The following is a 13,872-nucleotide window of genomic DNA, read 5'->3' on the forward strand; positions in this document are numbered from 1 at the left end:
TGGCGAGCAACTGTGACAGTTCCGATAGACCCTGCTTTTCTTCCGGTTGCCTTGGTGACCAGAGAGGCAGGGGCAGTAAGGGATTCAGCATATGAAGCTTCACTGTGGTGGATAAAGAGGAAGGGTGGGCTGTGACACCCAAGCAGTACCAACCAAACTTAGCTGAATCCCTCGGCAGGCCAGGAGGAACAAGGAGAAAAATTCCCTTTTGTTCTTTTTTTTTTTGTGTCGGTTACCCACCAAAAACTGAGGGAATGCCAGGGTAAATAGATTGATAGATCTTACATTTCATTCATCATCATCATCTCATCCTATGCAAAATGACGCAAAGGGCCTCGGTTAGATTTCGCCAGTCGTCTCTATCTTGAGCTTTTAATTCAATACTTCTCCATTCATCATCGCCTATTTCACACTTCATAGTCCTCAACCATGTAGAACTGGGTCTTCCAACTCTTTTAGTGCCTTGTGGAGGCCAGCTGAACGTCTAGTGAACTAATCTCTCTTGGAGAGTGCAAAAAGCATGCCCAAACCATCTCCATCTACCCTTCATGTTGATCTCATCCACATATGGCACTCGAATAATCTCTCTTATAGTTTTATTTCTAATCCTGTCCTGCCATTTAACTCCTAATATCCTTCTGCGGGCTTTGTTCTCAAATCTACTAAATCTATTGGATATTGTTTCATTGACATACCATGACTCATGTCCATATAGTAACACCAATCTCACTAAACAGACATGAAGTTTGATTTCTATATGTAATTTCAGGCGATTTGATTTCCAAATTTTACTTAACTTAGCCATTGTCTGCTTTGCTATTTTCAATCTTTCACTAAACTCTAATTCTAAAGACCCTGCATTGGAGATCAGAGTTCCTAGATACTTAAATGATTCTACCACATTAATCCTTTCTCCTAATGATATTCTATCTTCCATTGCACATTCTGTTCTCATCATGAGTTTTTTCTATTTAGCTTTCTGGTAAGTAAATTTCATTATGTGTTCATAATGTTTAATGTTCATAACTTTTTAGAGTTCCTCTTTTATCACTAGACTTCATTAACTATGTAACTATACAGTGCTGTTTCGTTAGAGCGCAAGAAGTTCAGTAACCCTTGTCAGTGTTACTGTAAATATCCCAGTTTATGATTAACTTCGGTACTATTTCTACAAAGAGCCTCTGATGTTCATATTGCTTCTTCTTCAGAAGCTCGCTTTAATCAACCTTTACCCATGAAATTTTTTAATTTTCCCATTTTCTTCCCTTCAATAAAAATATGCACTTATTTGATGAACCATTCTCCTTGTCTCATCAGTTTCTTCAGTCGCAGACTACTGATCAGGCCTACTCCTGATTGTTTGTTTATTACTATGCATTATCATATCCTCCCCTGATATTCTTGGCTATTACTACGTGGAATGTGCATGGAAATTGTTTGTGGAAGTTCATTATCTGTATTCCCTTGGTGCACCATGTCAGAAGAAATACTTGGATTTAAATAACATAAAAAATAAGTTTCCCTCGCAGTACCTAACAAGTGATAGTTTTGGATCTTGACTCTCTTCGGTGATGCTCCATTGGCAGGTTGGGGAGCTATTCTGAAGGGTCTTCATCAGTCAGGAACATGATCAGATGTAGCATCACAAATACACATTGCCTAGAGTTACTAAAACACTTTGCTGCAATAGTTTAGTCAGAGAATCTTGTGAAAGGAAAAGTTATTGTTGTTCATTAAGGTAACTAACTGCTTTGGCATATATCAAGAGACTAGGAGGCAAGAAATCAAGAATGGTTCTTTTTTCTTCTGACTTGGGAGCTGTTATGTTGGACAGCAGCAAGCTAAATTGCTTTACCTTTTTACTTTATTCCAGGGAATCAGAATGTCTTAGCCAATCAGTTAAGCAAGAGGAATCAATTGTTACTAACACAATGGTCTCTTTATCCTTGGCTGGAAGGTTTGGGAAGAGTTAATGAAAGAAGTTTTCTAAGTCAATGAACACAATGGTGGGTGCATACTGTTCAAGATCCCAACGCTATGGCATGAATGCCATGCTACAAGACTGTATGAACCTAGAAATTTATGCTTTTACTCTTGTTGTCATGATTCATCTGGTAATCAACAAGCTTTGGTAGAGTGCTCTCAAAATGTAAATAGGATTCCCAAAGCCCATTTTGCCCACAGAGTGACTCACAGACCTGAGGCATTTTCTAGCAGAAAAACTCATCCAGTTTCCTAAAAGGATAGATCTTCTCGGACAATCCTAGGGTCATTTAGTATATAAAACCCCATTCATACTACAGCTAACCACATGGAAACTCTTCACTGTATCCTTAAAGGGGATTTTCAATACTGTACCCTCAAGACTGACCATTATAGCAGCCAGAAGACCTTATACAAATAGGTTATATCATCATCAGTGGTATCCTGTAATTTAGGTGATGTAAAATCATAAAAGTATTAGCAACTAAAACAAACATATACAGCAACAGTATAAAGTTTTTTCGATTTCTTTTTGAAGAATCTTATTGTTGATGCTCATAAGGAATTGGGCGTTGATTATCTACAGTTTGAAAGTGAAAGCTCCTGATATTAGAGCAATAACTACAACAGAACTTTTAATTTTTACCATGGATCTATACTTAAACAAAGTTTTATATGCAGTACAGGGGTGTTGCACTTTTGGTATTTGCTAAACATTATATGCGAGAAGCCAAGTTTGATTTGGATGAGTGTTGGGTCTTTTGGTTAAGTAGCAGAAAAAGATGTTTTGACATAACAAATTTTCAATGGAACTTTAGTTAAGATATGGAAGTAATGAGTGAACAATTTAGGTAGTTTTTCAGTTTGTGCCTTTGGTGTTAGGAGCAAAATTAGTTTTGATCATATATGAATTTATTCAATTATCGCAGCTGTTTACCAAATTAAAATGCTATATGGATAAGAGTGGGAAAGACCATTATAGGTTTATACCAAGTTTAATCTAAAGATGAGGATTTTAAAGTTTCAGGGTTTGCCATGTTTACTCTAGTTTTTATTTTAGAGTACAACTGTCCTCCAACCTAGGCAATGTGGTATTCAGCACATGAATTTAAATTTCATAGAAATTAACTTAGTTTATAATCTAAAATTCATGTAAGTTCTTAACCTGCCTTCCAAGCCTTCCAATCTCAGTGGTTCTATTTTTTTCTATACAATACTTATACCTCACAGTGGTTCTGGTTTTTCTATACAATACTTATATCTCACAGTGGTTCTGGTTTTTCTATACAATACTTATATCTCACAGTGGTTCTGTTTTTTCTATACAATACTTAGATCTCAAAAGGATAATAATCAAGATGGCAGCAGCTAGGGGGAAGGAACATTTTGTATAAATGCTCTATACTCCATCACATCTTTCCAGTGCAGGGGGAACAAAAAGTTTTACGTATGTCACTGTTGAGCTTTATATTAGTTTATAAATTATTAGAAGAAGTCCTGAGAGTGACGTAAATAACAATAGATCATAGATGGCAAGCGGTCTGAGGATGTGCAATAGCATTCATTCTTTCCCGAGCAGTACAGGTAGATGTGACTAGAAAACCGTTGCATTGAAGTATGGCAACTTATGATTAATGAATTCGTAATGAACAAATACACTAACAATATAAAATATCATAAATCATATTGGTAATTATATACAAGTGATGCACATCTGCAAACAAATAATAAAAGACAACATATTACCTCGACACTAGAAATTGAATTTGTTGCTCTGATGAATGAGTAGATTGCAGTTGGTACAGAGAGATGGGCAGCAATATGAATTCCTAATTCTCCCCCTACTTGTTCATTGGTAACACATGATCCTCTCTCCATTAATTCCAAGACTTTGGTTAACTTCTTTACATACAAAAATGGTTCCTCTCCTTCATCAAATATGCTGAAAATAAAAAAAAATAAAAACATTCAAATCATACAAAATTGAGAAAAACAGATGCAAATGGGCTTCCCTTAGAACAATATACAAATAATAAAAGGACTATGAGTAGACAAAATTAAAGTTAACATTCTGAAATCATAACATTTCCACGAATCCTATCTCTACATAGAATAGGTTTCTGAAGCGAAAGTGTCAAATTGACAGCCTCTAGATAAAAAAATTTAAAAATCTCACCACCTGTACCTTCGAGCAGTACACTACCTCCAAATTAGCTGCCAAACCCTTCCCAGAAGCTCTGAAGAAACAGACAGCCACTGTAGTGTGGGAACAAGATAGCCATCTGATTTAAGAGGTCAGTGCACTGTGACACCTCTATTTTCTTATTTTAGGTTTTTAATTATTTAACTTGAGATTTTTTTGTGTATACATGTCTGGGTAATACTTCCATGGTTTAACAATTTCTATACTATTCAGGTATATCTATGCTAATCCTTTTCCAAAATATTCCATTACTGGAAATGTAAAGTAAAAAGGTTTTACTCTGATTCAGTTGCTTCTTTTGGCTAATATCGATAATCATCCATTTGCTTTCTTCAATGTGTGTTGTGTGATGACTAATGTTTTGGATGTCTATTTCTTTCCAGCATTTGGGTAGGGATTTGGCAGGTAATTTGAGGGATGGAAAGTACGAAGGGAGGGGTTGTAAACTTCCTTTAGTGTTTTATCTAGAGAACATCAAGTTGGCAACTTCACATTATACAGTACTTTGTTTTGTTGAGAGGTAATTATGGAAATAATAGATTTATCCTAAAATCATATTACTTTCATTTATCTCTCATTTTCACTCTGTCATATGCCATTTTCAACCTTTATTGATATTCATTTTTTACCTCAGGTTTTATTAATTCTTCAACCCTCACTAGCTCCCTTTTACACCCCCCCCCCCCCTCTTTTGCTACAACTAATTTTCCTTCCACCAAAAAATGATCAGACATACCGTTGGCCATACCCCTAAACATGTGTCTGTCTTTCAACCTTCCAAACATTCTTCTAGTTATCAACACATAATCCATTAAAGCCCTTTCTACCACTCCTCCATTTGCCACTCTTACCCATGTATACTTGTTTTTATCTTTCTTTTTGAAAAAGCTAGAACTTATCACCATCTCTTGCTCAACACATATCTACCAGTCTCTCACCACTCTCATTTTCACCTGGTACGCCATACTTCCCAATGACACCTTCTACCTCTCCAGCGCCCACTCTAGCATTTAAGTCACCCATGACAACTACATAATTCCTTCTACCCAGTTCTTCTACACACCTAGTTAATTCATTCCAGAACTCATTCCACTCTTCTTCACTTCTCTCATAACCTGGCCCATATGCACGAACAAAAGCCCAACATTCCCTACCCACATTAACCTAGATGATATCTCCTTCCATTCCACTACTTTACCTGTCATCCATTCACTCAGCAATAAAGCCACACCCTCTCTTGCTCTTGCCCTTTCAATCCCAGACACTCTACCAGTCACTTCACCAAACATCACTTCACCCTTCCCTTTTATCTTTGTCTCACACAAAGTCAATATATCCATCCTTCTATTCCTAATCATACTTCCAATCTCACATATTTTACTCTCTATCGTATTATATCCACGCACATTCAGTCACCCCAAAACTAGAGTGCGGGGAGCAGTCACTCTCCCCCCCAGCTCCACCTCTTTGATGTCTCACAGAAGTATATAATACAGGAGAGGGGGTTCCCTGCCAGCAAATAATTCTTGTTCTGAAAACTAATTTTACATCAATGAACATAAGATACTTTAAAAGATATAGCACAATAAGTAATCCAGTCAATATACCAACTAGCTCAAAATACTGCAAATGCAATTTACTTACTCATCTTCTGTTGGGGTTTCCACTTTCTTCATTTTGGTAATTAAAGTTTCCACAAAGTTTACTGCATCAAGTTTGTCATAAGGAGTGTGAAGAGCAAGATGCACAGCAAGGCACTGTTTGGACAAAAAAATTTTTTTACATATGTCATTTTTAACATATTTTCTTGGATTCTAAACTGAACCATCATTAAACACAAGCTACAATCTACTACTAGAGGAACAAATGAACCAACTGAATTTAATATAATTATGCTCACAGGCATCAAACATACACAAGTTAATTTTAGTCAAAAGACTAGAACTGAAACAGTAGTATAATTTGTCAAACATTGTTACACTCCAAAAATACAGCATACTTTTTCTGGGATAAGAAACAATCATTAAAAAATCACATTGCAGTAAGACAACTGTATATATATCATATATATCTGCAGAAACTCAACATAAACCTAACTTGCAAAATGTTATTTTCCTTAGTAAAATAAATTTTTGAATATACTTACCCGGTGATCATGTAGCTGCAGCTCTGCTGCCCGACAGAAAAAACCTACGGGCGGGATACGCCAGCGATCGCTATACAGGTGGGGGTGTACAACAACAGCGCCATCTGTCGAGTAGGTACTCCAGTACTTCTTGTCAACAAAGAACCAATTTTCTCCTCGGTCCACTGGGTCTCTATGGGGAGGAAGGGAGGGTCCTTTAATTCATGATCACCGGGTAAGTATATTCAAAAATTTATTTTACTAAGGAAAATAACATTTTTCAATATTAATCTTACCCGGTGATCATGTAGCTGATTCACACCCAGGGGGGTGGGTGGAGACCAGCATACATGTTAACATAAGAAGCTAAGTATCCCGTATTTCATTTTAGCAGTTATTCAAAATAACAGACATAAAATTAATAAGTACCTGGTAAGGAAGTCGACTTGAACCATTACTCTGCCTTTTTAAGTACGTCTTCCTTACTGAGCCTCGCGATCCTCTTAGGATGCTGAGCGACTCCTAGGTGCTGAAGTATGAAGGGCTGCAACCCATACTAAAGGACCTCATCACAACCTCTAATCTAGGCGCTTCTCAAGAAAGAATTTGACCACCCGCCAAATCAACCAGGATGTGAAAGGCTTCTTAGCCTTCCGTACAACCCAAAAACAACAATAAAAAGCATTTCAAGAGAAAGATTAAAAAAATGTTATGGGATTATGGGAATGTAGTGGTTGAGCCCTCACCTACTACTGCACTCGCTGCTACGAATGGTCCCAGGGTGTAGCAGTTCTCGTAAAGAGACTGGACATCTTTAAGGTAAAATGATGCGAACACTGACTTGCTTCTCCAATAGGTTGCATCCATTACACTCTGCAGAGATCTGTTTTGTTTGAAGGCCACTGAAGTAGCGACAGCTCTAACTTCATGTGTCCTTACCTTCAGCAAAGCATGGTCTTCCTCATTCAGATGAGAATGGGCTTCTCTAATCAAAAGTCTGATGTAATAAGAAACTGCATTCTTCGACATCGGTAAAGCAGCTTTTTTAATAGAACACCATAAAGCTTCTGATTGTCCTCGTAATGGCTTCGTACGTCTTAAATAGTACTTAAGAGCTCTTACTGGGCATAGTACTCTCTCTTGTTCGTTTCCAACCAAACTGGACAGACTTGGAATCTCGAACGATTTGGGCCAAGGACGAGAAGGGACTTCGTTTTTAGCTAAAAAACCAAGCTGTAAGGAACATGTAGCCGTTTCAGATGTAAATCCTATGTTCCTGCTGAAGGCGTGTATCTCACTGACTCTTTTAGCTGTTGCTAAGCAAACGAGGAAAAGAGTCTTCAAAGTGAGATCTTTAAAAGAGGCTGATTGAAGCGGTTCGAACCTTGCTGACATCAGGAACCTTAAAACCACGTCTAAGTTCCAACCTGGTGTGGCTAACCGACGCTCCTTTGAGGTCTCAAAAGACTTAAGGAGGTCCTGTAGATCTTTGTTGTTGGAAAGATCTAAGCCTCTGTGGCGGAAGACTGCTGCCAACATGCTTCTGTAACCTTTGATCGTAGGAGCTGATAGGGATCTTACCTTCCTTAGGTGTAAAAGGAAGTCAGCTATCTGCGTTACAGAGGTACTGGTTGAGGATACTGAATTCGCCTTGCACCAGCTTCGGAAGACTTCCCATTTTGACTGGTAGACCTTGAGAGTGGATGTCCTCCTTGCTCTGGCAATCGCTCTGGCTGCCTCCTTCGAAAAGCCTCTAGCTCTTGAGAGTCTTTCGATAGTCTGAAGGCAGTCAGACGAAGAGCGTGGAGGCTTGGGTGTACCTTCTTTACGTGCGGCTGACGCAGAAGGTCCACTCTTAGAGGAAGAGTCCTGGGAACGTCTACTAGCCATTGCAGTACCTCGGTGAACCATTCTCTCGCGGGCCAGAGGGGAGCAACCAACGTCAACCTTGTCCCTTCATGAGAGGCGAAATTCTGCAGTACCTTGTTGACAATCTTGAACGGGGGGAACGCATAAAGGTCTAGATGGGACCAATCCAGAAGAAAGGCATCTACGTGAACTGCTGCTGGGTCCGGAATCGGTGAGCAATAATTTGGGAGCCTCTTGGTCATCGAGGTAGCGAACAGATCTATGGTGGGCTGACCCCACAGGGCCCATAGTCTGTTGCAAACATTCTTGTGAAGGGTCCATTCTGTAGGGATGATCTGACCCTTCCGGCTGAGGCGGTCTGCCATGACATTCATGTCGCCTTGAATGAACCTCGTTACAAGCGAAATCTTTCGATCTCTTGACCAGGTGAGGAGGTCCCTTGCGATCTCGAACAACGTCATCGAATGAGTCCCTCCTTGCTTGGAGATGTACGCCAAGGCTGTAGTGTTGTCGGAGTTCACCTCCACCACCTTGCCTAGAAGGAGGGACTTGAAGCTTCTCAAGGCCAGATGAACTGCCAGTAGCTCCTTGCAGTTGATGTGTAGTGCTCTTTGATCCGGATTCCACGTGCCCGAGCATTCCCGACCGTCCAGTGTCGCACCCCAGCCCGTGTCCGATGCGTCCGAGAAGAGAAGGTGGTCGGGGGTCTGAACAGCCAGTGGTAGACCTTCCTTGAGAAGAATGTTGTCCTTCCACCAAGTCAGTGCAGACTTCATCTCTTCGGATATAGGAACTGAGACCGCTTCTAGCGTCATGTCCTTTCTCCAGTGAGCAGCTAGGTGATACTGAAGGGGTCGGAGGTGGAGTCTCCCTAACGCGATGAACTGGTCCAGCGATGAAAGCGTCCCTATTAGACTCATCCACTGTCTGACTGAACATCGGTTCCTTTTCAGCATGCTCTGGATGCATTCTTGGGCTTGACTGATTCTGGGGGCCGACGGAAAAGCCCGAAAAGCTTGACTCTGAATCTCCATACCTAGATAGACTATAGTTTGGGATGGGACGAGTTGGGACTTTTCTATATTGACCAGGAGACCCAATTCCTTGGTCAGATCCATAGTCCATTTGAGATTCTCCAGACAGCGACGACTTGACGCAGCTCTTAAAAGCCAGTCGTCCAAATAGAGGGAGGCTCTGATGTCTGCTAAATGCAGGAATTTGGCAATATTCCTCATCAGTTTGGTAAACACTAGAGGTGCCGTGCTTAGGCCAAAGCACAGGGCTTGGAACTGGTAAACCACCTTCCCAAAGACGAACCTTAGGAAAGGTTGGGAATCTGGGTGGATGGGGACGTGAAAGTACGCGTCCTTTAGGTCTAACGAGACCATCCAGTCTTCCTTCCTGACCGATGCTAGCACCGACTTCGTCGTCTCCATGGTGAACGTCTGCTTGGTGACAAAGACATTTAGAGCACTGACGTCCAGCACCGGTCTCCACCCTCCTGTCTTCTTCGCTACTAAGAAGAGACGGTTGTAGAAGCCCGGGGATTGATGGTCCCGGACAATGACTACCGCTCCCTTTTGTAGCAAGAGAGACACCTCTTGCTGTAAAGCTAGCCTCTTGTCCTCCTCTCTGTACCTGGGAGAGAGGTCGATGGGAGTTGTTGCTAGAGGGGGCTTGCGCAAGAATGGAATCCTGTACCCCTCTCTGAGCAACTTCACAGACTGTGCGTCTGCACCCGTTCTCCCAGGCCTGCCAGTAGTTCTTGAGCCTGGCTCCCACTGCTGTCTGGAGAAGATGGCCGTCAGACTCTGCCTTTTGAGGACTTGGAACCCTTCTTCTTTTTGCCACGTTGACTATCGGCACGGGTACCTCCTCTGCTGGAGGTTCTGCCACGAAAGGGCGGAATGAACCTAGACGCTGGTGTGTCCATCCTAGGTCTAGGCACGGAAGGTAAAGCTGTGACTTTACGTGCGGATGACGCCACCAGGTCATGGGTATCTTTCTGGATCAACGAGGCGGCAATCCCCTTGATCAGCTCTTCAGGAAAGAGACACTTGGATAGCGGAGCAAACATCAGCTCTGACTTCTGACATGGTGTGATCCCCGCCGACAAGAAGGAGCAAAGGTGATCTCGCTTCTTAAGAACTCCAGACACGAAAGAAGCCGCAAGCTCGCCAGACCCATCCCGAATGGCTTTGTCCATGCATGACATGATGAGCATGGCAGAGTCCTTATCCGAAGGGGAGGTCTTTCTGCTCAACGCTCCCAAACACCAGTCCAGGAAGTTGAAGATCTCAAACGCACGGAAAACTCCCTTCAAAAGATGGTCCATGTCCGAAAAGGTCCAGCAAATCTTGGAGCGTCTCATAGCCAGTCTGCGGGGAGAGTCTACCAGACTTGAGAAGTCGCCCTGGGCAGAGGCAGGAACTCCCAAGCCGAGAACTTCTCCCGTGGCATACCAGACGCTAGATTTGGAAGCAAGCTTGGTCGGGGGAAAGATGAAGGATGTCTTCCCAAGTTGCTTCTTGGCCTGCAACCACTCTCCCAGTACCCTTAAAGCTCTCTTGGATGAGCGCGCGAGTACGAGCTTCGTAAAGGCAGGAGCTGCTGACTGCATGCCTAAAGCGAACTCAGAGGGAGGTGAGCGTGGGGCTGCAGACACAAACTGGTCCGGATACAACTCCTTAAACAGGGCAAGGACTTTCCTAAAGTCTAAGGAGGGAGGCGTAGTCTTGGGTTCATCTATGTCGGAGTGTTGATCGTCCAAATGCGCAGCTTCGTCGTCATCAGAGATTCCTTCATCCGAATGCTGAGGAGGAAGCGGCAAAGGAGGAGAAGAAAGCTGAACGGCTGAATCCGGCAGCACGGGTGCATGCGTAGCTGCACTGGATCCAACATCATGCCGCTGCTGGTCAGTCTGAGAGCTGGCAACAACAAAAGCGGAGTGGTGGTGCGTGGTGGGGACTGCCATGGGTTGCGGAGACTGCCGCATTGCGTCAAAACACGGCAGCTTGACAGCACCTTCCCACTGCTGATGCGGTAGCTCACGCATGTCAACGGAGGGTGCCGCACGTCGGCTAACGTCAACATGCGTCTGGCAGGGTCGACTGCGCATCGGTGGTGGAGCTCTCACAGCCGGAGTGTGGGAGCAGGCAGCCGCAGTGTCAGCTGAGCGCACAACCGTGGCAGGTTGTAGGTTAACGGGTGCAGCGTCAACCTTCTCAGCACGATACTCCTGCATGAAGGAAGCTAGCTGAGTCTGCATAGACTGCAGCAAAGACCACTTAGGGTCTACAGCGGTTGGTGCGGCAACAGACGGAGTGATTGCCTGCTGCGGAACCACTCTACCTCTCTTGGGAGGTGTGCAGTCTTCGGAAGACTGAGGCGAGTCCGAACTGACCCAGTGGCTACACCTGGGCCGTTGGACTCGCTCGGAAGGGACCTTGCGCTTGAGAGGTCGTGAGACCTTGGTCCAGCGTTTCTGCCGAGAAACTTCTTCCGCAGACGAGGAATGAATGGGCTCACTCGTCTGTTTGTGGGTGGGACGATCTCTGCAAGATACGTCCGCAACCACTGAGGGTACATCTGTACGCTGATCAAGGCCTGTCGAACCCTTTGGTCCTTCGACATTGCTTCTACCCTGGGCTTGGGAGCTTGCAAGAGGTCCCGGACTGGGAGGACGACTGGCACGAACAGATGCATCCTCATGCGTAACACTGACACTTTTCACAGCACTTGCACTCACTACACTTCCCACTGCACTTTCCTCCTTCAACTCTTTGACGTCAGCCAAGAGTTGATTGCGGTCATTCGCTAATGACTCAACTCTGTCACCAAGAGCCTGAATGGCACGCATCATGTCCGCCATCGAGGGTTGCTGAGAGCTAGTAGAAGGGTCGGGTGTAACCACTACAGGGGAAGGAATAGGTTGTGGGGCATGGGGAGAGGAAAAATCAAAAGAGCGAGACGAACTCCTCCTGATCCTATCCTTCTCTAGCCTACGTGCATTCTTAAGGAATTCTTGAAAATCGAATTCCGAAAGCCCAGCGCATTCCTCACATCGATCTTCCAATTGACAGGCTTTACCCCTACAATTGGAACAAACGGTGTGAGGATCAATAGAGGCCTTCGGAAGACGCCTAGAACAGTCCCTAGCGCTACACTGCCTGTACTTGGGGACTTGAGTAGGGTCAGACATCTTGAATTAGTCAAAGGGGGAAATCCAAAATCTATCCAAGTCGTCAACAAATAATCCAAAATCTAATCAATAAAGCTTGATAAGGTATTGATGATAACTCCTGTACAGCGAAAGCTAATAACTAGAGAGAATACATCACCAAAAAGCGTGAAAATCAACTCCAGAAACAACAGCGTATCAAGTAGGTCTTGCCGGTGGCACGACAGAGAGAAAATTGGTTCTTTGTTGACAAGAAGTACTGGAGTACCTACTCGACAGATGGCGCTGTTGTTGTACACCCCCACCTGTATAGCGATCGCTGGCGTATCCCGCCCGTAGGTTTTTTCTGTCGGGCAGCAGAGCTGCAGCTACATGATCACCGGGTAAGATTAATATTGAAAAACCTATTTACCAAGACCCCTATATAACCTGAAGCACAGAATCTAATTTCTCCTAAGATCAATAAGCACGTCACAAACTTATTCTAAAAAATGCTTATCACCATATCAGTTATAAATTTTAAATAGCAAATATTTTTATTCGGATTGGTGGATTGACAGAATTTTCGCTGAGGCCAGAGAGGCAATTCAGTGTCAAGTGAAAGTGAAGGAAAATCTGGGAGTTACACTTTTAAGTAAAATTTAAGAGAGGTTGAACAATAAGACAGAAGAAAGTCAGCAGAAATTGAGTTAAAGTAAATGACTAAAAAGTTGATCCATTATCAATGTCTCCAGTACACTACAGTATTGAATAATCTGACAACTTTCAGGACTGGTTTTATGAATTTGGGCCATTAAGCCTGGCACTGGGGCTTGGGAGGACCATTAGCACCAGCCAAGAAATTTCAAAAAGAAAATTAAAAAAATTTATAAAATGACTGCTAAAAGAATAATAAATGTAATTGTAAATAACTTATATTAAAATTATCATAAAAAAGTTCAATGATTATTCCTGGTAGTAGTTATAATTTTACATTGCAAGGCTACATTTTATCAAATGCTTTACAATAGGCACAGTAACATTTCTTTATACAGGTATACCTCGGTTAACGTCGTTTCAAGTTAAGTTGGTTTCGAGTTTACGTCGGTTGTCAAAATTAATACATGGGAAAATAAAAATCAAGTTTCGAGTTATATCGTTTGACTTTCCGTCTGGCCGCTATTAGTATTGAAGTCATAATATCACTAAGACAGTGTTAAAAATACATAAAACATGTTATTTTACAACAAATAAGAATTAAAGTAGATAAAATCATATGAAAATACTTACACTTACAGTAACGTTCACATAATTAACATACATCCTAGTAAAGAACTATGAAAACATGTGACTGTGATTTAGCGGTCTTTATAAGCTAAACAGTGGCATTTTCTGTGGTAGCTCAAATATCTAATACATTATTTGAAGCATTAATAGCACATAAAATTATATTATTCTATAAAAATAAGAATAAAAGTATATAAAATCATATGAAAATACATGTTTGTACAGTATACAATTTTTTTTTAATTC

General features: G+C 42.1%; 1 protein-coding gene across 3 annotated transcripts in view; it reads right to left on the reverse strand.

The window, feature by feature from the left end:
* LOC137658523 (ADP-ribosylhydrolase ARH3-like) overlaps positions 1-13,872 on the reverse strand; it is a 97,802-nt gene that overhangs the window by 42,030 nt on the left and 41,900 nt on the right. For all 3 annotated transcript variants that reach the window (XR_011047355.1, XM_068393314.1, XM_068393315.1), the window contains exons 6-7: positions 5,831-5,943; positions 3,730-3,925 (exon numbers count right to left, since the gene is read on the reverse strand). Coding sequence is in view for 2 of the 3 variants with exons in the window: in XM_068393314.1 (XP_068249415.1) it covers positions 3,730-3,925; positions 5,831-5,943 (309 nt within the window). In the remaining variant the exon portion in view is untranslated. The remainder of the gene's footprint in view (positions 1-3,729; positions 3,926-5,830; positions 5,944-13,872) is intronic.

The sequence above is a fragment of the Palaemon carinicauda genome, chromosome 19 (assembly GCF_036898095.1).
Source record: "Palaemon carinicauda isolate YSFRI2023 chromosome 19, ASM3689809v2, whole genome shotgun sequence".
Classification (NCBI taxonomy): domain Eukaryota; kingdom Metazoa; phylum Arthropoda; class Malacostraca; order Decapoda; family Palaemonidae; genus Palaemon; species Palaemon carinicauda.